At 44.4% G+C, this 23,999-nt stretch overlaps 1 protein-coding gene across 6 annotated transcripts in view; it reads right to left on the minus strand.

The window, feature by feature from the left end:
- The window catches only part of LOC139563302 (serine/threonine-protein kinase BRSK2-like), a 178,083-nt gene that overhangs the window by 20,161 nt on the left and 133,923 nt on the right, over positions 1-23,999 (minus strand). For 3 of the 6 annotated variants that reach the window (XM_071381878.1, XM_071381875.1, XM_071381874.1), the window contains exons 7-16: positions 22,536-22,604; positions 18,386-18,532; positions 14,711-14,742; positions 11,778-11,939; positions 11,303-11,400; positions 10,993-11,146; positions 9,651-9,710; positions 5,837-5,897; positions 3,042-3,735; positions 1,496-1,544 (exon numbers count right to left, since the gene is read on the minus strand). In XM_071381878.1, coding sequence (XP_071237979.1) covers positions 1,496-1,544; positions 3,042-3,735; positions 5,837-5,897; positions 9,651-9,710; positions 10,993-11,146; positions 11,303-11,400; positions 11,778-11,939; positions 14,711-14,742; positions 18,386-18,532; positions 22,536-22,604 — 1,526 coding nt within the window. The remainder of the gene's footprint in view (positions 1-1,495; positions 1,545-3,041; positions 3,736-5,836; positions 5,898-9,650; positions 9,711-10,992; positions 11,147-11,302; positions 11,401-11,777; positions 11,940-14,710; positions 14,743-18,385; positions 18,533-22,535; positions 22,605-23,999) is intronic. The other 3 variants (XM_071381879.1, XM_071381880.1, XM_071381877.1) reach the window with 3 other exon arrangements.

The following is a 23,999-nucleotide window of genomic DNA, read 5'->3' on the forward strand; positions in this document are numbered from 1 at the left end:
GCACAAGCCAAGACAACGCAGGAGTGGCTTTGGGACAACCCGATCAAACATCTCTGGAGAGACCTGATAATCCAGCAACGCTCTTCATCCAACCTGACAGAGCTTGAGAGGATCTACAGAGAAGAATGGGAGAAACTCCCCAAATACAGGTGTGCCAAGCTTGTAGCGTCATACCCAAAAAGACTTGATGCTGTAATCGCTGCCAAATGTGCTTCAACAAAGTACTGTGTAAAGGGTCTGAATATATATGTAAATGTGTAACGTAACTAAATGTGGAAACAGTCAAGGGGTCTGAATACTTTCCGAAGGCACTGTATATAACATTCAATTGGTTGTAAGAATTTTGTATAATAATTTAAATTGAACAACTCGAAGTTTTGAATCCAGTGTCGTTTTGTATATCAGTTGATAAACCATGTGCCATAGAATCGGTACATCAAAAATCTTGACAACTATTTTGCAATCTATATGGCACAGCTGTACTGTTTTTGGTCCCTAAATTAAACTGGTATACTTTTCATTTATTACAATTTTCTTTAACCAATTGTGGTCTTTAATGCAGGTCTGACAGACAAGTTCCTTACTTTCTCCCCCTTCCACTTGCCTCTTCCATTTTTGCAGTAATGCTGCAATCAGTTGGTTGTAATTTTGAGAAGAGCAGAAATTTCCACATATTTGTGTTAGCTGCATGTGTGACATAACTCCACCAGTCCTATTTATGATATAATTTACAAAGATTATACATTTTTTAAATGATTTTCTCCAAACATATTTTTATCAATTAGTATATTTGAATTTAACCAAATATTTGTTGTATTATTTGTTCTGTCTTTTCTGGTGAATTAAACTCAAATTGCAACCAACTTTCTATGGCTTGTTTTAAAAATAGTCATATTTTGTAGATTATTTAATTTTCAAATAACTGAAAGTGAGAGGTTGTAATCTGAATAATGGTAAAAAAAAGGCCATTGTTGAACATTGTGTGAGACATTCTTACTAATCTGCTAGAGAACCAGATCGGATTTAAGTACACATTTTAAATGAGTGATCCTTTAGTGAGAGGTCTAATGCTGTAATATTTAATCATTTCTGCCCCCCGAATTCATATTCATTATATAAATAGGTCCGTTTAATTTTGTCTGGCTTGCCGTTCCAAATAAAATTTAATATTTTTTGCTTAATTAAGTTGCTAGGTGTAGGCAAGCTCATTAGCATATAGGTCAACTGGGATGTGACTAAAGACTTGTGTTAGATCTCCGAACGAACGCATAGGCTGACGCACATCCAAAACTGTTCTGTAGAGGTGCTGCCTAAGGAGAGTAAACTACAGGAAGAAAGTCGCACACTCTATTTACGCCCTCGTGGATATAGCAAACAACGTTTCGGTACGCAGCGCCTTCTTCAGGGGTTTGGGAGCATAAGTAGAGTGTGCGACTTTCTTTCTTGACCTCAATGTTTGTCAAATGTTGTATTCGTGTTTCCCGGGGTCACTCACTCTGGTGAAGAGTCTGGCGTGAGGCTGGACATGTCCTCCTGGGTGGGGACTGTGGAGAGAGGCAGAGGCAGAGGTCAAAAGTGAAAGGTTAAAGGCCCAATGCAGTCAAAAACATTATTTCTCTGTGTTTGGTATACATTTCCACACTATGAGGTTGGAATAATACTGTGAAATTGTGAAGATGATGATTACCCTTTTAGTGTAAGAGATGTTTGAAAAGACCACCTGAAATTTCAGCCTGTTTTGGTGGGATGGAGTTTTGGCCTACCTGGTGACATCACCAGAAGGTACATTTGTTAATAGACCAACAAGACAGAGAGTTCCAAACCTCTATGCCAATAACAGCTCGTTTTCAGTTTTCCGCTCCCCACTCAGTCCATTCCCAGACAGCCCTAGCAAAAGTCTCACTTGAGAAATCGCTCTTTTACTGAGAAGCAATTTTTGTTTCTTTTTGACCATTTTCATTCAAAACAATGTACTTAATTGTTAACCAAAAATTGTTTGATACTGAGTTAAAAACAGGCTGCATTTGACCTTTAAAGGTGAAAAGGTCAGACCAATGGGCAACATCGCTTGATTGACATCTGAGAGCACTATTGTTTATAAAATGCTTTGTCTTTTACCATTGTAATACCATCATCTACAATGGTTATTCTGGATAAGATGGAAAATATCCCTTCACGTTGTATAAATCCAGTCAGGGAAAGGAAAGGGATACCTAGTCAGTTGCACAACTGAATGCATTCAACCGGGAAGCAGTTGTTGTGGGGGTTAATTGCCTTGCTCAAGGGCAAAACAGCAGAGTTTTCCACCTAGCCGGCTCTGGGATTCTGTCCCAACGCTCTAACCGCTAGGCTACCCTCCCGCCCCTTAGTAATGGAGGATTTCAACGATCTATCACCGTGCAGCACATATTACATGACAACTTACCTACAGGCATTAAAACATTATACCACTCATTGGACGAAGAAAAATACACCCTACAGTTTCCCCAATTACATATATGAGCTTGCACGCTTTGAGAACCAACATAACGCCTATGGTAAAGCTCTGAAACTATACGCTCCTTACAACGCAAACAATTCTTCTTCTCACCTTTGCTCCTCTCATCAGAATGGAATAGCCGTTGATTTATAATGTACATGACTAATCATATCGAAGTTAATCGGACTAGCATAAAGAACTACCTCCCCCGTGGTTTAATAAGGTTATGTCACAACGTATAGGACAGAACCATTACTGTTAACCCTCTTGAGATGAATGCAGATATTCCCCTGTGCTAAGGCTGGGAGAGTATAAAATATATTTTCTAACCGTACTGTATGATCTGTGTATAGGTAGGATTTTAAAACTCATGGTGACCTATCCCCTTGACCAGGTGGTTCCAGCACGTCGTTGCGCTGGGGATGATCTACGCAGCCCAGAAGGATGTAGCTGTGAGCCACCAAAGGTTCCCATTCTTATACCCACTGTTAGTGTTTGTGGAAACCCTGCCTTATTCCCTCACCTCTCTCCCCAAGTCTCCTACCCCAGTCCAGTCCAGTACCTTGCATTTTCCTGCGATGGAAGCGCGGCGAGCCCAGGAAGCTGTTCTTGATAGAGTTGAGACGCGTCCTCCAGGGCAGTCCGCCGATGGAGGGGCTGGGGGGCGGCGTGGGGCTGGGGGTGCCTGCCGGGCTATCCTTGGGCGTGTGCACCGGAGTGCCCTTGGGGGTGGGGAGGGGGCTCCCCAGCGGAGAGGGGTGCGGAGTCACCTGTATGGTGGGGACAGATTTGTGACCGTTGTGGTCAGGGTGGAGGCGGTGCCGGCGAAGGGGGGACATGGGTGGCATCGGGGACAGGGGGATGGAGAGCTTAGGGGGCACGGTGAGGGGCGGGTGGCGGCGTGGCCGCGGGCTGTTGGTGACGCAGGGGGGGCTGCCCAGAGGTGAGGAGGGGGAGGTGGGCTCCGACTTGGGGGTGGTTGGGCTGTCAGCCAAGTTGGGAAGGGGGTTGGACCTGGTGGTCTGAAGGGGCTTCTCAGACACTTTGGGCTTGGCGGGGAGGGTCTGTGTGCGGGGGTGCATCAGGGGGGACCCCATCTTTGGCGTGTAGGAGTTGGGGAGCGGGTGTGGGTGCACGCGATTGGCCCCCCCTACCCCGTTATGGTTAAGACGGGACTCTGGGGAATGGGTGGGGCTACAGTTGGGCGACTGACAGAGGTCCGGCGACTGGGGCGGGATAAAGAAGCGCCGGACCGGCTGCGATTGGACACGCACCGTTAGATTGACAGCGCAGGCAGCCAATGAGAGACCACGCCCAGAAGCCAAGGGACATATATAGAAAACACCACAACCCAATAAAGGTGGATTGCAATGAAAAGGCACCAGGGGGAAAAAAACAGCAATATAGTAAGAAATGACATGGAGGAGAGGATAGGTGGAGCGAGTGACACACAGGCAGGGAGAGTGGTGAGAGTGCAGAAAGAAAGACAAGAAGAACATGCCATTAGCACAACCAGCCAACCAGGAGGCAGCAGCACCATGGGGGGGGCAGAAGTGTAGAACATTACAAGCATTCATGAAGCCAAACCAAAACCGGCAACCGAAACAGCACCCAACGCTAACTGCATTAGCTCCCAGGCTTCATTGTTGGAAAGCAGCCATACTGCTTGCACAATGATGTGGTATGAATGACATAGCAACTATCATGACAGGACATGAACGTTTATGACAGCTAATGAAAACTGGCATGTGTTCAAAGTTTATTGCAAGGCTTATCGGCTTTTTGTTGTGTCACTCATATGGCAGCATTATTGAAGTGTTTATTGTCGACTGCCTTGGTGAGGTGATCCTCGTGAAATATAACGCATGAGCGTGTATGTCCCTGTGTGTGTGTGTGTGTGTGTGTGTGTGTGTGTGTGTGTGTGTGTGTGTGTGTGTGTGTGTGTGTGTGTGTGTGTGTGTGTGTGTGTGTGTGTGTGTGTGTGTGTGTGTGTGTGTGTGTGTGTGTGTGTGTGTGTGTGTGAGTGCATGTGGGTGCTCTAAATTTTAAAGGTCAAATTATACTTCTAAACCCTAATCCCCTGTAGAATGATCCCATCAATGTGTGACACAATATGTAGCCTTACATAAATCGGCACAATATATATACTTAAAAAAGGAGGACTAAAATGGCATCACCACTATCTGAACCAAGTCTTTTACAGTATCACTCATCATTAAAAAAAAGTATAGGAAGTAACATTTAGGTACCATGCTGACAGATAAATATTTGCCAGAAAGAAATATCCTCAACTATGAAACTTAAACAGAATCCTTCGTGACACTGACAGTTCCGCAAGAAGAGGCAGAATATGGGATGACTGCATGTTTGTATCCTCGCTAAGGGCTGGCGTTAAAAATGCATGGCCTTAGTAAAAGAACGGAGGAACTGTGCATGCTAGCTAGGAGCTGGTGAGATGATTTGTAGCCCAAACTTTTACAGTCATTTTATAACATGGCAGCACTTTCTAATGTATTCCCTCATCGAAGATGACTTTGATGGATTATGGTACTATTTCATAGTACTGGTCATTGAACACTGAAATCCCACATATGGGATTTCAAATAATGGATGTGTTTGCAATCTGATGAGCTGTTGGGGGAATTAAGACCTTTCAAACAAGAACGATGGGTTCCCTCATCGGTACTTAAGCCCTTATGAGACATCACAAGAAGCCCTGTGACATGCAGCCTACATAGCTCTGTCGTAACGATGATACGACGACAGTCGTAACAGGTCATGATAACCAATCATACATGACAGTGTAACAACTGATACTAACCCATTATTGACACAAAATCCTCATGTCAGCGTTATGTCAGGTGTCATTAGTCATGCCCTGTGTTTTGGGCTATCATGACATGTGACATAGATTTTAACCTTCATTTTAAGCCTTTTCCAGAAATAGAATTACACCAAAAATGAACGCAATTGTCTGAGGATGGTGCTGGACCATCTGACATAAAAATAAAAACAGTTTAAAGAAAAAGCTTTTAAATAAAGATAAAATCCAGGTCTTGTGACATGATTGTCCAAAACACATGGCCCTAGTCATAAGCTGTCATAGGGTATAGAGACGGGTAGCTTTACACTATTCTTATGACAGGATTATGCAGGCTTCATGTCAGATTCCTCCACGAGCTGCCTTATTCATAGCCTTATGAGTGGCCGTATTGAGTGAATAGCAGCGTGTGCATTCCGGTGACAACCGCATCACAGCAGAGCTAGCGGTGAGGTGAGTTGGTGCGGTGCAGTGTAGGCCCCGGTGGGCCAGCGGGGGGAGGGGGGGGGGGGGGTACGGAACAACCGAACTCTTACCCTGGGACTGCTGAGAGGACTAGTGGAGAGACCGGAGGACGCTCCACTGATAGACCGTGACCTGTAGACACACACGCAGACACACAGGTTAAAGAGATCCTCTGACAATGCAATGTGGGCTTCAAAAGGAGTAGGATGAAGTTGCCCCTACACACTGATCTAAGATTGGTTTTGTGATTTACCCCATAATGGTTCAAGCTGCAATTTGGGAGGGTAAGCTGATCTTAGATCTGTGCATAATGGCATTTTCTAGCAGAAGCTTCTGAAGCTTCTGGAGGAAAGAGATCAGAATAAGACGAGTTCATTAAACTAAAGTAAATACCTTGAACACAGTTGTATGTGGCTGTAGCACTTTGTACTGTATGCCGCTATCTGTACTTTTTGAAAACTTTGCCCTGAGCTAAAAAGGTTGGCGGAGATTGAATCATACGTTGGTAAGTAGAGGAGATTGACTCAAACAAGGATGGATAACTGTGGATGTAGACAGGGTTATTTCACCCCTGGGGAGGGAGTCTGTTTAGGTCGGGATTTCTGAGCTGTTTTATTAAACACATTTCTCTCTGTCTTTCAATCTCTCCCTCTCTCTCTCTCTCTCCCGCTCTCTCTCATTTCAATTCAATTCAAAGGGGCTTTATTGGCATGAGAAGCAATGTTTATATTGCCAAAAGCGAGTAAAATAAACAATCACAGATAAACAATTAACATTAAACACACACAAGTTTGAAATGTTATATTATTCATTATGTGTAGTGTTGTTAGAATGTGCACATAGAAGAAGTACAAATGGCAAGGGGAAATAAATAAACAGATAAATATAGCTTTCATTTACGTTGGTGTTTGTTTTCCGCTGGTTGCCCTTTTCTTATCGCAGCAACAGGTCACCGATTTTGCTGCGATGAGTGCACACTGCCGGTATTTCACATAACAGATATGGGAGTTTATCAATATTTGATTTGTTTTCAAACTATTTTGGGGTCCATGTAATGTGAGGGAAATAAGTATTTCTTTGCCAGGAGGTTAGGATGTGCAGATCAGTTTCCACCTCATTTTGTGGTGAGTGTGCACATAGCCTGTCTTCTCTTGAGAGCCAGGTCTGCCTATGGCGGCCTCTTAATAGCAACATAGCCTGTTTTCCTCAGTTTTCTATCAGTCATAGTGGTCACGCTCTCTCTCACTCTCTCTTTCGCTCTCCCTCTTACTCACTCTCTTCCTGGCTCATCACGCTCTCCATTTCTCTTTTTTTCTCTCTCTCTCTCTCTCTCTGTCTGTCAATCTCTGTCTCCCTCTTCCTCGCCTTTTATCTTTGATGAGGCATCAGAGCTGTCCTTGTGCAGAGCTTCAAATGGCTCGTGTGTACAATATGACTAACACAGTCACACAGTGGCTGTAGACTAAAACGGCAGAACGTTGAAAGGTTCGGTGTGTGTTGGCTTTTAAATACTAGATTGGGTGTAATGGCCAACCGTGTCTGTCTACATGACAACAAGACATGCAAAGCATCAGGGTCTAAAGTCAACATCGATAAATACTTCAAACATGTCCGCTATGCCGTGATTACACACACACACCTCAAAATGAATCAGTGCCGTGTCTCTATTCTACTCCAGTTGAGCCTTTTCATTCTTCATTTACAATTCATTCACTTTTCATGTCTTCCTTTTATTTATTCCCCTTCTCTTGTCCATCCTCTGTTGTCAACCCCTCCCTCCCTCACATCACATAGGGCCACTGATGACAAGCGAAGGTTTGGGGATTTAATTTGCCATCGACGATTTGGCTATTTTGTTGGAAACTAAAATTGAAACAGTAAATCACGGTTAAATATGCTGCAGTGTGGTGAGCACGTGCACTCGCATGCACGCGCGCGCACACACACACAAACGCTAAGCTTCAACCTCAGGGAAGGATTTCATCCATCTGGATTACAAAGTGGCGACAGTAATACTAAACGTCAGGCGAGCGAACAAGAACCTAAGAGCTGAGTTGCCTTTCACCGAACTGCAATGGAATCATCCAGACAGGGTTCCACACAGACGGACGTCGATGTCACAGTAGGGACACAGGAGATGATGTAACGTTACTGCACCACAAACTACATGAAACTGTAACAACGGAGAACGGAAGAAGATTTATGAAGGGAGACATACTACAAGCCACAGAGTTAAGATGCAGAGGAGTTTCCCTTAGAGGTCTCTCTATGAGCTTGCCATACTGTATTTGGACATGTAGTAAATATTGATAACTGAGTACATATGAGCCAAATTGCAAATTGTTTTATCATTGAAATGTGATACAAAACGAGGCAACGGTGTACTTTAGGACCATGCGGACGCTTCCGAGCTGTCGGGTAGGCTGATTGGAATGTTTATCCGACTGGATAAATTTTTTATTTTACTTTTTTATAATAATAATAATATAATAATTATGTCCTCCCCACTTCTAAAACCAAAGTAGCGCCCCTGCATATACATATAGTCATATGCTTTCAGTCAATCCTATTTTGCGTGTGTAAACTTTGGAAATGTAATGGCTGTTCATTCCTTATTCTGCTGTATGTTGGTGGGCCGGGTGAGGCGCTTTTTAATTACAACACATTATTGTACTTGTGTGTACGATCATACACACCTTGCCAAGATCAGGTAGTCTTTCAAGCACATAATTGAAAGAAATCTGTTGTTCGATGCCGATGAAATACAATGTGTGTTTGTGTGTACGTGTGCACTGGTGTGTATGTGTGTGTGTGTGTTTACCACTGTATCGCTCTAATTAAATAATGGAGATAAAAGACTATTCAGAGGGATGTGATTGCCTTATTTCCATCCCTATTTGTTCTTCTCTTCTTCGCTCCAGCAAAACGCCCCATCTGCATTCCCACCAATTAATTTATGCTAATCGCTCTCTGTACGGTGTGGTGGGGTGGGGGGGGCGGATCGGGGAAGCGTCTCTAAACTGTGTTCCTGGACACAAGGTCATCCGTGAATAGGCTTTGAAAGGAAGATTGGACCTGACTCACCATGGTGTGGTAACCTCACAAATAGACGGGCAGAAGACAAACAAATTCACACATGCATGGGAGCGGAAACAGGCACACACACACATACGTTCAGGCACACACACACACACACACAATGGGAAGGAGACACACACACACATACGTTCAGGCACACACACACACACACACACACACACACACACACACACACACACACACACACACACACACACACACACACACACACACACACACACACACACACACACACACACACACACACACACACACACACACAATGGGGAAGGAGGCAAAACAGGGAAACAAGGAAGTTGACCTAAAATTGGGATTTGCCCTGGGACGCCGAAACTACAGCATCAAAGGAAAGAGAGGGGCCAAAAGAAGGAGGAGGAGAGGAGGATAAGATGCTTTTGATGTGCATGGAAGCAGCCATGGGTGCAGAGAAGACTCCCTCCCTCCATCTCTTCTCTATCTCCTCTCTCCTTCAGTTCAGTCTAGGCCTGATCACATTGGCCCAGTTTACCACAGTATGAAAATAAGGGCTTTATTGTGTGAATTCATGATCAGATAGCCAGGCAGTCAAGTGAACTTCTGGTAAAAGTTTCAGAAGAATGCTAACGGCAGGAGGTTCGATTCTTTGGGAATGAATTTTATGCAGACAAAACGGGAGCTTAGTTTTTATTGAAGTTTACTCGACTACCCTCTCAAAGGCTTATAGACTTAAACATGGTGAGAATGTGAATGGGAAACCCGCTCTGAAACTCAACTGTGGCAAGAGAGACAGACAAAAGTGACAAATACCTTTCTTCTTTGGTGAAGTTAGCGTTTGTGATATCCAAGCTTTTACTGAAAACAGACTTACTACAGACAGACAGAAAGAAAGTAAAGAGACAGACAGAAAGACAGTCACATAAAGGGACTGATTCTAAGCATTCCCTAAAAAGTACAGATTATTGTATAGGTCATGAGTTGGCAACCTCACGTTAGTTGTGTAATGCAATACAGAGCTGGCTATTGCTCACAATGACCAATGCACAGGAAGTAATATTAGTCTTGAAAGGAAAAGTTAACAGAAGAAGAACAATTATTGATCATGACATGACAATGGAAAACATGAAAAAAAGATTCACACATGACATGAATATATTAATCAGCAAGTTAAAACAGATTAAACAAAGGGGTAAGACACTTTGAACGGTCATGATAATATGGGGGTATTCTCACGTGGCATAATTTTTTTTTGAAGTCTTAAAGCCTCTATCCTCTTTGGAAGACTCACCCGCGCTGAAAGTTGTAAACTTTTCTGTCAGTGTCAGGCTGTCATGTCACTCTAAGCAGCTTAATAATTCAGTTAGTGAGGAGAGGGATTCTACTGGAAGTACACACACAGCAGATTGAACTAATAGAAAGAGATATCCAACAGGAAATCCATCATATGTAGGCACCCTACTCCTACGTATGTGAATCTGGCGTGTGTGTTTGTGCACGTGTTTGTATGGTGTGTTTGTGGTGTGTGTGTGTGTCCATGCATGCACGTGTCTGTTTGTTCAAGAGATTCTCCGGTCATTTTGTATACTTTTTAGCCAGTAGTTCTGAGAGTAGCACTCACAAGCAAGAAGTGGCCCTCAAAATTGCATACTACGTCAAATATGTGCCGATATGTGCACCACGTCATTGCTCTCTCTCTCTCTCTCTCTCTCTCTCTGCTGTGTCCACTGAGCCGTTGGGCCTGCCTCATTAGATAACGCTGGGCAGGCCTCTTGCTAGCTGCCACTCAAATGTGAGAGGCTAAAGCTCAATGTAGGGAGAATGGCACGGCACAGCTTCACGACAAACAGTCACTTTCAAACTAGGGATTTCATGGCTAATTGAGGTAAGACAGTAATTATACTCATAGCTTATGCATGTATGAACTACACATTGACACATCCAGCCCAAAGCGGGCGGTTAAAAAAACCTGAGACTGCCCAGGGTGTGTGTGTGTGTGTGTGTGTTCGTGTGAGCATTAGTGTGTATGTGTGTTTACGTGTGTATGTGTTTACACTGATATGTGTTGCATGTACTTGTGCATGTGTGTATGTGTGTCAATATGATACGTGTGAGTGAGTCCATGTACTGTATGTGTGTGTACACCACACCATACCTCTGCCCATGTGTTGCCATGTCGATGGCTCGTCGTACGGGCACAGGAGAGCCCCCCTCTGTGACACTCAGCACCTCCATAGACTTCCTCTCCGGCCTCCTCTTCCCATGGCGGTTCAACATGGGGGAGTCCACCCGCTTCCTGGGCGGGTCAGCTGAACAGGGGTCAGGGGTCAAATGTTAGGGGTCAGGGGAGAAGCAAGTGAAGCAAGAAAGAGAACTAGAACTAGAACTTTTATTCATACAAGGCATAGAAGGTTTGGACTAGTCTACTTCTCCTATTGTGTATGGGGTGATTTGGACAAGCCTACCTATCTCACTGCGCGGGGGGAGGTTCTGGTCCTCCTGACTGGGGTACCTCTCCTTCCGGTCCAGCAGCAGGAAGTAGATCATCTTCTCCTGGTTATCACTGGGGAGACAAGACAGCAAAGTCATCCTGTCGGATGTCCTTGAAGCACCTCAGAGCGGATGACTTCGCCGACACTTCCATTTCTCCCTCCATATCTCTCCATCCCTTTCTCCTTCCCTCTTGTCAGAGAGCAGGTCTTTCATCAGTTTGCTCTCATCTCTGACACAGCCCAGTGAGTGCATTATCTCCCTCCCGCCCTCCACAGAGAGAAAGTCTTTGGTGCGTTTGTTTTTGTCCCCAAAGCAGCACTGAGTGCACTTCTTTAGCCCTTCCATCCTTACAGTCCTCCCTCCCTCGCCCTCTTTACCCCCTCCCTCCCTCCCTCCCTCCCTCCCTCCCTCCCTCCCTCCCATCCCTCCCATCCCTCTATTACTCACTCGTCAGAGAGCAGGTCTTTGGTGAGTTTGCCCTTGTCTCTGAAGCAACCCAGAGAGTGCATGCTCTCCAGGACGTCCGGGTCTATCTCTTCAGTGCTCAGGGTTCTGATGGCCACCTTCCTGGGGACAGGCTGCTCCGGCTCTGGCTCGTTCTTCCCGGCTCTGACAGACAGGAAGAATGAAAGGAATGACTGACATATGTTTTTTTATATATACATTTTTGTTTTCACCAGGGAAGACATATTGAGACCTAGGTATTTTACAATGGCATCCAAAGGTTTAAGAGTAGTAGTAGCTGCACTTTGATAAATAACATCACCATAATCAAGAACAGAATAAAAAGGTTGACTAAATAATTTGCTTCTTACTGCTTTGAGACTGCTTTTTCTGTAGAAAAAGACAACTTTAAATTGTAGTTTCTTAACCAGCTCATCTAGATAGGCAATACAGTGGAGTAGAATGCTAACAGCGGGAGATTTTCAATGTTACAATGTTAGCAATGACAAAAACACACTACAAAGCTATCAGAATTGTGAAACTACTTTACCGTTGAGAAGATTAATCCACCAAACATGACGAAGACACACTGAACACAAATATAAACGCATCATGCAACAATTTCAAAGAGTTTACTGAGTTACAGTTCATATAAGGAAATCAGTAAAGAAAAAAGAAAAATCATTAGGCCATAATCTATGGATTTCACATGACTGGGAATACAGATATGCATATGTTGGTCACAGACACCTTAAAAAAAGATATGGGTGTAGATCAGAAAACAAGTCAGTAGTGTGACCACTATTTGCCTCATGCGGCGCAATCATCTTGGAGTGGATCAGGATGTTGATGGTGGCCTGTGGAATGTTGTCCCACTCCTCTTCAATGGCTGTGCGAAGTTACTGGATATTGGTGGGAACTGGAACATGCTGTCGTACACGTCGATTTAAAGCATCCCAAACATAATCAACGGGTGACATGTCTGGTGAGTATGCAGGCCATGGAAGAACTGGTTACATTTTCAGCTTCCAAGAACTGTGTACAGATCCTTGCAACATGGGTACGTGCACTTTCATGCTGAAACTTAAGATGATAGCGACGGATGAATGGCACGACAATGGGGCCTCAGGATCTCATCACAATATCTCTGTGCATTAAAATTGCTATCGATAAAATGCAATTGCGTTTATTGTCCGTAGCATATGCCTGGCCATACCAGAAATTCTGCAGTTGTGCAAATCCACAATTTCATCAGCTGTCCGGGTAGCTGGTCTCAGATGATCCCGCAGGTGAAGAAGCCAGACGTGGAGGTCCTGGGTTGGCGTGGTTACACATGGTCGGTGGTTGTGAGGCCGGTTGGACGTACTGCCAAATTCTCTAAAACGATGTTGGAGGCAGCTTATGGTAGAGATATGAACATTCAATTCCCTGGCAAGAGCTCTGGTGGACATTCCTGCAGTCAGCATGCCAATTGCACGCTCCCTCAAAACTTGAGACATCTGTGGCATTGTGTTGTGTGACAAAACTGCACATTTTAGAGTGGCCTTTTATCTTCCCCAGCAAAAGGTGGACCTGTGTAATGATCATGCTGTTTAATCAGCTTCTTCATAGGCCACACCTGTAAGGTGGATGAATTATCTTGACAAAGGAGAAATGATAACTAACAGGGATGTAAGCAAATTTGTTCCTGAAAATTTGAGCGAAATAAGCTTTTCGTGTGTATGAAAAATGTCTGGGATCTTTTATTTCAGTTCTTGAAACATGGGACCAACACTTTACATGTTGCGTGTAGATTTTTGTTCAGTATACAATATCGTAGATTGCTAAATAGCAATGATGAACTGACATAATGTAGTAATGAGCAACACACATTATTACATTGCTGAACAGTAGAACGGTCCTTGGCTCTTTTCTGAGAGGAGGTATCCTCAACAAGATCGGTTGAGCGAACATAGGCTAATGTGATTAGCATGAGGTTGTAAGTTACAAGAACATTTCCCAGAACATAGTCATATCTGATATTGGCAGAAAGCTTAAATTCTTGTTAATCTAACTGCACTGTCCAATTTACAATAGCTATTACAGTGAAATAATACAATGCTATTGTTTGTGCACAGTTATGAACTTGAAAATGTATTCGTAAACCAATTAGGCACATTTGGGCAGTCTTGATACAACATTTTGAACGGAAATGCAATGGTTCATTGAATCAGTGTAAAACGTTGCACATACACTGCTGCCATCTAGTGGCCAAAATCGAAATTGTGCCTGGGCTGGAATAATACATTATAGCCTTTCTCTTGCATTGTACCAAGATGATGGTACAAAATTTAAATAAAAAGCGTTTTTTTCTTTGTATCATCTTTTACCAGATCTAATGTGTTATATTCTCCTACATCAATTCAACATTTCCACAAACGTCAAAGTGTTTCCTTTCAAATGGTATCAAGAATATGCATATCCTTGCTTCAGGTGATGAGCTACAGGCAGTTAGATTTGGGTATGTCATTTTTGGCGAAAATTGAAAAAAAGGGGCAGATCCTTAAGCCTGCATTGTTAGGGCCAAGCCATTTAGGAGGAGAACAGAGTTCCATTAAAACTAAGAACATGATGGTATTTTATGTTCAGGTGGTGTGTAGGGCAACTACTAGAACCGCTCACATCTGTCCTAATGGACCTTCTCTTACTATAAAGGCTGCAATTTTTTAAACTTCAAATTCCATTAGTTCCCATTCATTAATTTAGCCTATGTAAGTGCAATACTTTTATCTACTGACCATTTGTTTGAATATTTGCTACATTTTGTCAATTTAATTGAATTTCACAGGTAAAAGTGCATATATCTATTATATGCACAAAACAGCCAGTCGTATGCATGTACACGCACAAACACACACACACACACACACACACACAGAGAAAGGAGCTCTACTCACATGTACCAGTTGTGCTTCTGAATCTGCTCTAACTGCAGAGACACACAGGAAGAGGAAACAACATTGTGTTAATGACACAGCACGTGGAACAGGTGCTGCGACAGACAGACAGACAGACAGACAGACAGACAGACAGACAGACAGACAGACAGACAGACAGACAGACAGACAGACAGACAGACAGACAGACAGACAGACAGACAGACAGACAGACAGACAGACAGACAGACAGACAGACAGACAGACAGACAGATGAACACAGCAACATGCCTTATCCGTTCTTACTGTATGCATTATGACACACGTAAGGCTTCTAGTAACAACCCAGTCTTTATCTACTGTAGTGACAAAAAAATATAAAACACTCTATGTACAGAAGTATCCGGACACCCCATCAAATTAGTGGATTAGTCTATTTCAGCCACACCCATTGCTGACAGGTATATAAAATAGAGCACACTGCCATGCAATCTCCATATACAAACATTTTCAGTAGAATGACCTTACTGAAGAGCTCAGTGACTTTCAACGTGGCACCGTCAATGGAGGCCACCTTTCCAACAAGTCAGTTTGTCAAATTTATGCCCTGCTAGAGCTGCCCCGGTCAACTGTAAGTGCTGTTATTGTAAAGTGGAAATGTCTAGGAGCAACAACAGCTCATCCGCGAAGTGGTAGGCCACACAAGCTCACAGAACGGGACTGCCGTGTGCTGACGCGCATAACACGTAAAAATCTTCTGTCCTCGATTGCAACACTTATTACCAAGTTCCAAACTGACCCTGGAAGCAACGTCAGCATAAGAACTGTTCGTCTGGAGCTTCATGAATTGGGTTTCCATGGCCGAGCAGCCGCACACAAGCCTAAGATCCCCATGAACAATGCCAAGCATTGGTTGGGGTGGTATAAAGCTCATATTGGACTCTGGAGCAGTGGAAATGCTTTCTCTGGAGTGATGACTCACGCTTCACCATCTGGCAGTCTGACGAACAAATCTGGGTTTGGCGGATGCCAGAAGGTTACCTGCCCAAATGTGCCAACTGTAAAGTTTGGTGGAGGAGGAATAATGGTCTGGGGCTAGTCCCCTTAGTTCCAGTGAAGGAAAATCTTAACGCTACAGCATACAATTATATTCTAGATGATCCTGTGCTTCCAACTTTGTGGCAACAGTTTGGGGAAGGCCCTTTCCTGTTTCAGCATGACAATGCCCCTGTGCACAAAGTGAGGTCCATACATAAATGGTTTGTCGAGATTGGTGTGGAAAAACTTGACTGGCCTGCACAGAGCCCTAACCTCAACCCCATCGAACACCTTTGTGATGAATTGGAACGCCGACAGCGTGCCAGGCCTAATCGCCCCACATCAGTGCCCAACCTCACTAATGCCCTTGTGGCTGAATGGAAGCAAGTCCCCGCAGCAATGTTGCAACATCTAGTGGAAAGCCTTCCAAAAGACTGGAGGCTGCTGTTGCAGAAAAGGGGGGGACCAGCTCCATATTAATGCCCATGATTTTGGAATGAGATGTTCGACGTGCAAGGGGTCCACGTGCTTTTGGTCATGTAGTGTATATTGATTTCTATGGGGCTTCCACTTACTTCAATACATAAAAAATAAAAAAAACATTATAGCATTAATATTAATATTATTTGTTGAGTAGATTAAACAGATAGAAAACCAGCTTAGTGAGGGACACTTACAACATTGGGCAACTGGGAAATAACCCTCTCCTTGACAGAAAACTCAATGCTAATTGATGTGAGTGAGAGTAATCTAGTTAACTGTTGGAGGTGTAATGAACACGATGGGAGACAGAGAGCTGGTTTCAAGCGCAGGGCGCAGCAGGTGTTTATTTGAAAAGGACCACAGGAGGAGGCAGGTAGCTGGGTCCAGGGCAGGCAGAAGGTCATACACGGGGTGTCCAAAAAGGAAATAGTACAGGCAGGGAAAAGGCTAGTAACGTCGTCCGGGAGATCAGGCCATAGGCTGAAAACAGGAAATCCGATAGGCTAATGTACAGGCAGGGAATAGGCAAAAGGCGTCGTTAGAGAGGCAGGCCAAAACTATCATACACGGGAGGATTAAATTACGGGAAACCCAGCGCTCCAAATAGACACGTGTCACAAAACAAACAATACCTCACAATGAAGGGGTGCAGATAACTGAACTAAATTTGATAATGACATACAGGTGTGTGAACAGGTGATCCGAATTCAGGTGATTGGGATCTGGAGAGTGAGCTGCGTTCAGGGGATCTATGTGTTTGAGAGTGTGAGCTGGAAAGTGGGCTGGAAAGTGAGCTGCGTTCAGGGGATCTACGTGTTTGAGAGTGTGAGCTGGAAAGTGGGCTGGAAAGTGAGCTGCGTTCAGGGGATCTACGTGTTTGAGAGTGTGAGTTGGAAGCAGACGTTACGGCAGGAAGTCACACTGTAGCTGTGGGAGGGTTTGAAGTGCTGACTGTCTGTGTCTCAGATGGCTGAACCAAACAGCCAATGGGATTGCTGTCTAGAGCAGGGGTGGGCAAACTTCTAGGCTCGAGGACCACATCGGGATTTTGAAATTCGACGGAGGGACGCATTTTTTGGGGGGACCAATTGTTTGTTCAAAACTATTTGCAGGGGCCTCCCGAGTTGGGCAGCGGTCTAAGGCACTGCATCGCAGTGCTTGAGGCATCACTACAGACCCGGGTTTGATCCCAGGCTGTGTCACAGCTGGCCGTGACTGGGAGACCCATGAGGTGGCGCACAATTGGCCCAGCGTCGTCTGGGTTAGGAGAGGGTTTGGCAGGCCGAAATGTCCTTGTCCCATCGCGCTCTAGCGACTCCTGTGGTGTGCCACGCGCATGCATGCTGACACGGTTGCCAGGTGTACGGTGTTTCCTCTAACCCAGCCTTCCGGGTTAAGCGGGCATTGTGTCAAGAAGCAGTTCGGCTTGGCTGGGTCGTGTTTCGGCTCTCGACCTTCGCCTCTCCCGAGTCCGTATGGGAGTTGCAGCGATGGAACAAAACTATAACTACCAATAGGATTCCACGAAATTGGGGAGAAAAAGTGTAATATATATATATATATATTTTTTTTTTATGTATCCGGGCCGCGGGCCGTACTGGTCTAGAGTCTAGAACCAGAGTGGAGGTTACCCGGACCCAGATTAAGCCTACTCCTGAACAAAAGGACATGCTAACTGTAGAAACGCCATTAAAAGTGATGTTCAGTCAAGGAATAGTCTTAATCTGAGCATGAGAAACTGCCCCCTGAGTGTCTTTAGTCTAAATCAAGGGAAGATGGCTCCCTTTCTCTGCAGTGATAAGTGATTTCTGCTTTACTAGTACTGTGAGTGAGAGCTTTACACTGTGGTAGTCAATATTTTGTGGTAATAAAGTGAGATGGAATTGTTTGTTACAAATCTGCTAGTCCCTTTTGAAGTTTCCCCCTGTATTGATTGAGGACCAATTTACATTTCACCTGAAAGTGAACAAATGTAGTATTAAGTGCATCTTTCAGCTGAAACAAGGGTGTTATGAACATACATCTGATCCTAGGCCTGATCTTAGTGGTAGATTTGGTGGGACATACCCACCTCTTAGGGGTGTAAACTGATCAAATAATAAGGGAATTGTCTACCCGAAATAAGGGGGTTATCAACATACATCTGATCCTAGAGCTGATCTTAGAGGAACGTACCGTGAGTCTCTTCGTGGCATCCACCTCGATCATGCCCCGAAGAAGGTTCTGACAGTCCGGGGGGATGAAGTGGGGCATGTGGAAAACACCCAATTTCACCTTCTCCAGCAGGTTCCTCAGGTTGTCATCGTCAAATGGCAGGGCACCCTGGAATGATACGATTCTATTCATAAATCCAGCCAGCCAAGTGGATACACTGCATTCAAAGCATCAAGGATAACTGCATTCAAAGCATCAAGGATAACACAAAAAAAGTGAATACATTTATTTCCACTGTGGTCCTCTGAACAACACAGAGAAGAGCATTAATACCAGAATGATGCTCAAGTTCCACCACAGATATTCTTAGGCTTGGTCTACAGGACCCACTTAAAGCCTAATCCTGGACGAAAAAGAATATTCAACGGAGATTCCCATTACCCAATTGAAAGTGTTTCCTAGGCCAAGACAAGGCTTAATATGTGTCCGGGAAACTGGCCATATGTCATATCACTCAGTAAGTCGGCATTGTAAATCTAGAGTCATGCCAAAGTAGGAAACTTAGACTGCCAGGTGAGACTGTACTGTAAGCATCTGACACGGATAAACAACTGTTACGATGTGCGCTGAGAGTCGGGAAGCAAGTTCAGGGAGTGAGTGTTTTAATAAATAAATTAAAACATAATACTAAACAAGAAACGCAAAAAACGCAGAGACATGAAACTGAAACAATGAAGCCTGGGGAAGGAACCAAAAGGAGTGACATATAGGGCAGGTAATCAAGGAGGTGATGGAGTCCAGGTGAGTGTCATTATGAGCTTACGCGCGTAACAATGGTGACAGGTGTGCTCCATAACGAGCAGCCTGGTGACCTAGAGTTCGGAGAGGGAGCACACGTGACAGTACCTCCTCCCCGACGCGCGCTTTTGGCCGCAGGACGCCGACCAAGATGACGATCCCGGGGATCAGGAGGGGACGGGTCACATCTGCTAAGGCGCAGAAACCTGGCGAATGGCAGCTTGGCGAGCCAGCTGAGGCACGGCAGCCTGTCGAGCAAGCTGAGGCACGGCAGCCTGTCGAGCCAGCTGCCAGCTGAGGCATGGAAACGCGTCGAGCCAGCTAAGGCAGGGGAACCCGTCGAACCCGCCGAGGCATGGGAATCCGACATACTGGCTGATGCCTCCCAGGTAACTCCGGGAGTCAGAACCCGACATCACCTCCAACACAAAAAAAACTGATAATTCCCTTTGGTGAGGCGTTATTCTGTAATGATGTGCGCTGAGAGTCAGGAAGCAAGTTCAGGGAGTGAGTGTTTTAATAAATAAATTAAAACATAATACAAATAAAGAAACACGAAAAACACACAGACATGAAACTGAAACAATGACGCCTGGTGGAGGAACCAAAGAGAGCGACATAAACTCAGCAAAAGAAGAAACGTCCCTTTTTCAGGACCCTGTCTTTCAAAGATAATTTGTAAAAATCCAAATAACTTCACAGATCTTCAGTGTAAAGGGGTTAAACACTGTTTCCCATGCTTGTTCAATGAACCATAAACAATTAATGAACATGCACCTGTGGAACGGTCGTTAAGACACTCACAGCTTACAGACGGTAGACAATTAAGGTCACAGTTATGAAAACTTAGGACACTAAAGAGGTCTTTTACTGACTGAAAAACACCCAGGGTCCCTGATAATCTGCGTAAACGTGCCTTATGCATGCTGCAAGGAGGAATGAGGACTGCAGATGTGGCCAGGGCAATAAATTGCAATGTCCGTACTGTGAGACGCCTAAGACAGCGCTACAGGGAGACAGGACGGACAGCTGATCGTCTTCGCAGTGGCAGACCACGTGTAACAACACCTGCACAGGATCGGTACATCCGAACATCACATCCGCGGGACAGGTACACAGGATGGCAACAACAACTGCCCGAGTTACACGAGGAACGCACAATCCCTCCAACTGTGCTCAGACTGTCCGCAATAGGCTGAGAGAAGCTGGACTGAGGCCTTGTAGGCCTGTTGTAACGCAGGTCCTCACCAAACATCACCGGCAACAATGTCGCCTATGGGCACAAACCCACCGTCGCTGGACCAGACAGGACTGGCAAAAAGTGCTCTTCACTGACGAGTCGTGGTTTTGTCTCCAGGGGTGATGGTCGGATTCGCATTTATTGTGGAAGGAATGAGCGTTGTCCCGAGGCCTCTACTCTGGAGCGGGATCGATTTGGAGGTGAAGGGTCCGTCATGGTCTGGGGTGGTGTGTCACAGCATCATCGGACTGAGTTTGTCGTCATTGCAGGCAATCTCAACGGTGTGCGTTACAGAGAAGACATCCTCCCCCCTCATGTGGTACCCTTCCTGCAGGCTCATCCTGACATGACCCTCCAGCATGACAATGCCACCAGCCATACTGCTCGTTCTGTGTGTGATCTCCTGCAAGACAGGAATGTCAGTGTTCTGCCATGGCCAGCGAAGAGCCCAGATCTCAATCCCATTGAGCATGTCTGGGACCTGTTTGATCGGAGGGTGAGGGCTAGGGCCATTCCCCCCAGAAATGTCCGGGAACTTGCAGGTGCCTTGGTGAAAGAGTGGGGTAACGTCTCACAGCAAGAAGTGGCAAATCGGGTGCATTCGATGAGGAGGAGTTGCACTGCAGTACTTAATGCAGCTGGTGGCCACACCAGATACTGACTGTTACTTCTGATTTTGACCCCCCCCCTTTTGTTCAGGGACACAATATTCAATTTCTGTTAGTCACATGTCTGTGGAACTTGTTCAGTTTATGTCTCAGTTGTTGAATCTTGTTAGGTTCATACACATATTTACACATGTTAAGTTTGCTGAAAATAAACGCAGCTGACAGTGAGATGACGTTTCTTTTTTTGCTGAGGGCAGGTAATGAAGGAGATGATGGAGTCCAGATGAGTGTCATTTTGCACTGACGCGCGTAACGATGGTGACAGGTGTGCGCCATATCAAGCAGCCTGGTGACCTAGAGGCCGGAGAGGGAGCACACGTGACCAACAACAAGATTATTGTTGTTAGCCAAGGGACTACAGTGAACAACTTTACTCACGGCAGTCAATGTAGGTCTATCTGACAAAGTCACAGTTCTTCTTTTTTGATGTTAGCCAAAGCATAGCGCTAATCTAGCCAGCCTTCTTCAAAATCTCTAATACGAATGGGTTTCAAGAGACACTAGCCAAAGCAATACATGAGCATTACTCATGACAATCAGTGAAGGTCTATCTGACATTTGAAACAGGCAGAGTATTCATACTTCTACGGATGGAAGGTGTAGTTTATGACAGCATTACTGATCGAGTCTCTTCCCGTCTCAACACGCCTTCATCGGGGAGATAGAATAGAGGGCCATATTGACACAGCATTGAGAAACACACACACAGCCTATCATTTCCTTTGTTCTCGGCTCTCCACTTTGTCACTGTCTAATCAGAGTGGTGTGTGAATGCTGGTGACACATACTCTGATTAATGAGCATATGTGTGTCAGTACAAAGCTGACAGTCAAGCCAGCCCAGGAAATCCCTGCTCCAATCAGAAACATGATGAATCAACCAATCATATGGGGATGAAAGGGTGCCGATTTAATTTTCAGTCCTGATCCAATAATCTAATGTCGTCTTTCACTTACATTCTGTACAGACAAGAACTGGAATCACAGGCCATTGGCAAGAAGTTTGTTTTACCACATTTATTAAGTTATGTCTCCAAACCTTGTCCTGTCTCTTGCCTCGAATTCCTCCCCAGGGAATGTAAAAGTCACTGTAGACCAAAGCCAGTGAGTCACTGAGGTGCAGCTTCCCATGAAGACTTATTGTGTCACAGGCAAATACGTCCCCTGTGACTTTACCTCACATCAAACCACAACAATAACTGAACATATGCCTGAGGGACTCGCAGATGAACTTATCGCACTTCTTCCTATTTGTTCTCCCTATTCTCATTCCGGTTTAAAAGTTACGTAAGCACACAATAAGCACACGTAATTTAACAACTTGCTAGTATGTATTTGTCATTTTTGTTGGTGTTTGTTTACTGCTGCGGGTCAGAAGGAGAGAAGGAAGATGAGCATTAAAGGTCCATTGCAGGATGCCCGGGCACGTGTCAAGGTCATCGTCAGGGAAGCTGTCAATCACTCACCACTAAAAGTGCAAAGAGGATGACCCCACAGCTCCACACGTCTGCTTTCCTCCCGTCGTACTTCTCCCCCTGAGAAAGAGAGATACACAGAGAGAGGGAGAGAGAGGGTGAGGAAGGGTGAGGGAGTGAGACAGAGAGATAACGATAGACAAAAATAGAGTGAAAGAGAGTAATCAATAATGCATTTTGTTATGGAGGTGAGATACAAATTCCACATTATTTTTATGAACTGAAAACCTCTGATTAACCTTTAAATCCCTCACTTGGGTGAGTTAGTGCTGACAGTGCCTTCAGGAAGTATTAATACCCCCTGACATATTCCACGTTTTGTTACAGCCTTAATCAAAATGTATTAAATATTTTTTTTTTCTCACACATCTACATGCAATAGCCCATTAAGACAAACTGACAACAAATTTTTACAAATGTATCGAAAATTAAATACTAAAATATTGCATTTACATAAGTATTCACACCCCTGAGTCAATACTTTGTAGAAGCACCCTTGGCAGCGATTTCAGCTGTGAGTCTTTCTGGGTCAGTCTCTAAGAGCTTTGCACAGGTGGATTGTACAATAGTTGCACGTTATTCTTAAATAATTATTCAAACTCTTTCAAGTTATTTGTTGGTCATTGCTAGACAGCCATTTTCAAGTCGATTTAAGTCAAAATTGCAGCTAGGCCACTCAGGAACATTCAATGTCGTCTTGGTAAGCAACTCCAGTGTAGATTTAGGCTTATGTTTTAGGTTATTGTCTCCCAGTGTCTGTTGAAAAGCAGACTGAACCAGGTTTTCCTCTAGGATTTTGGCTGTGCTTAGCTCTATTCTGTTTCTTTGTATCCTAAAAAATTCCCTTGTCCTTGCCGATGACAAGCATACCCATAACATGATGCAGCCACCACTATGCTTGAAAATATGAAGAGTGGTACTCAGTGATGTTTTGGATTTGCCACAAACATAATGCTTTGTATTAAGGACATAAAGTTAAATATATATATATTTTTGCTGTGTTACTTTAGTGCCTAATTGTAAATAGGATGAATGTTTGGAATATTTGTATTCTGGACAAACGTCCTTCTTTTCACTCTGTCAATTAGGTCAGTATTGTGGAATAACTACAATCTTGTTGATCCATCCTTAGTTTTCTCCTATCAAAGCCATTAAACTCTGTAACTATTTTAAAGTCATTGGCCTCATGGTGAAATCCCCGAGCGGTTTCCTTCCACTCCGGAAACTGAGTTAGGAAGAACGCCTGCATCTTCGTAGTGACTGGGTGTATTGATACACCATCCAAAGCGTAATTAATAACTTCACCATGCTCAAAGGGATATTCAATGTCTGCTTCTTTTTTTCTTCAATAGGTGCCCTTCTTTGTGAGGCATTGGAAAACCTCCCTGGTCTTTGTGGTTGAAACTGTGTTAGAAATTCCCTGCTCAACTGAGGGACCTTACAGATAATTGTATG

The sequence above is a fragment of the Salvelinus alpinus genome, chromosome 33, assembly GCF_045679555.1.
Source record: "Salvelinus alpinus chromosome 33, SLU_Salpinus.1, whole genome shotgun sequence".
Classification (NCBI taxonomy): Eukaryota; Metazoa; Chordata; class Actinopteri; order Salmoniformes; family Salmonidae; genus Salvelinus; species Salvelinus alpinus.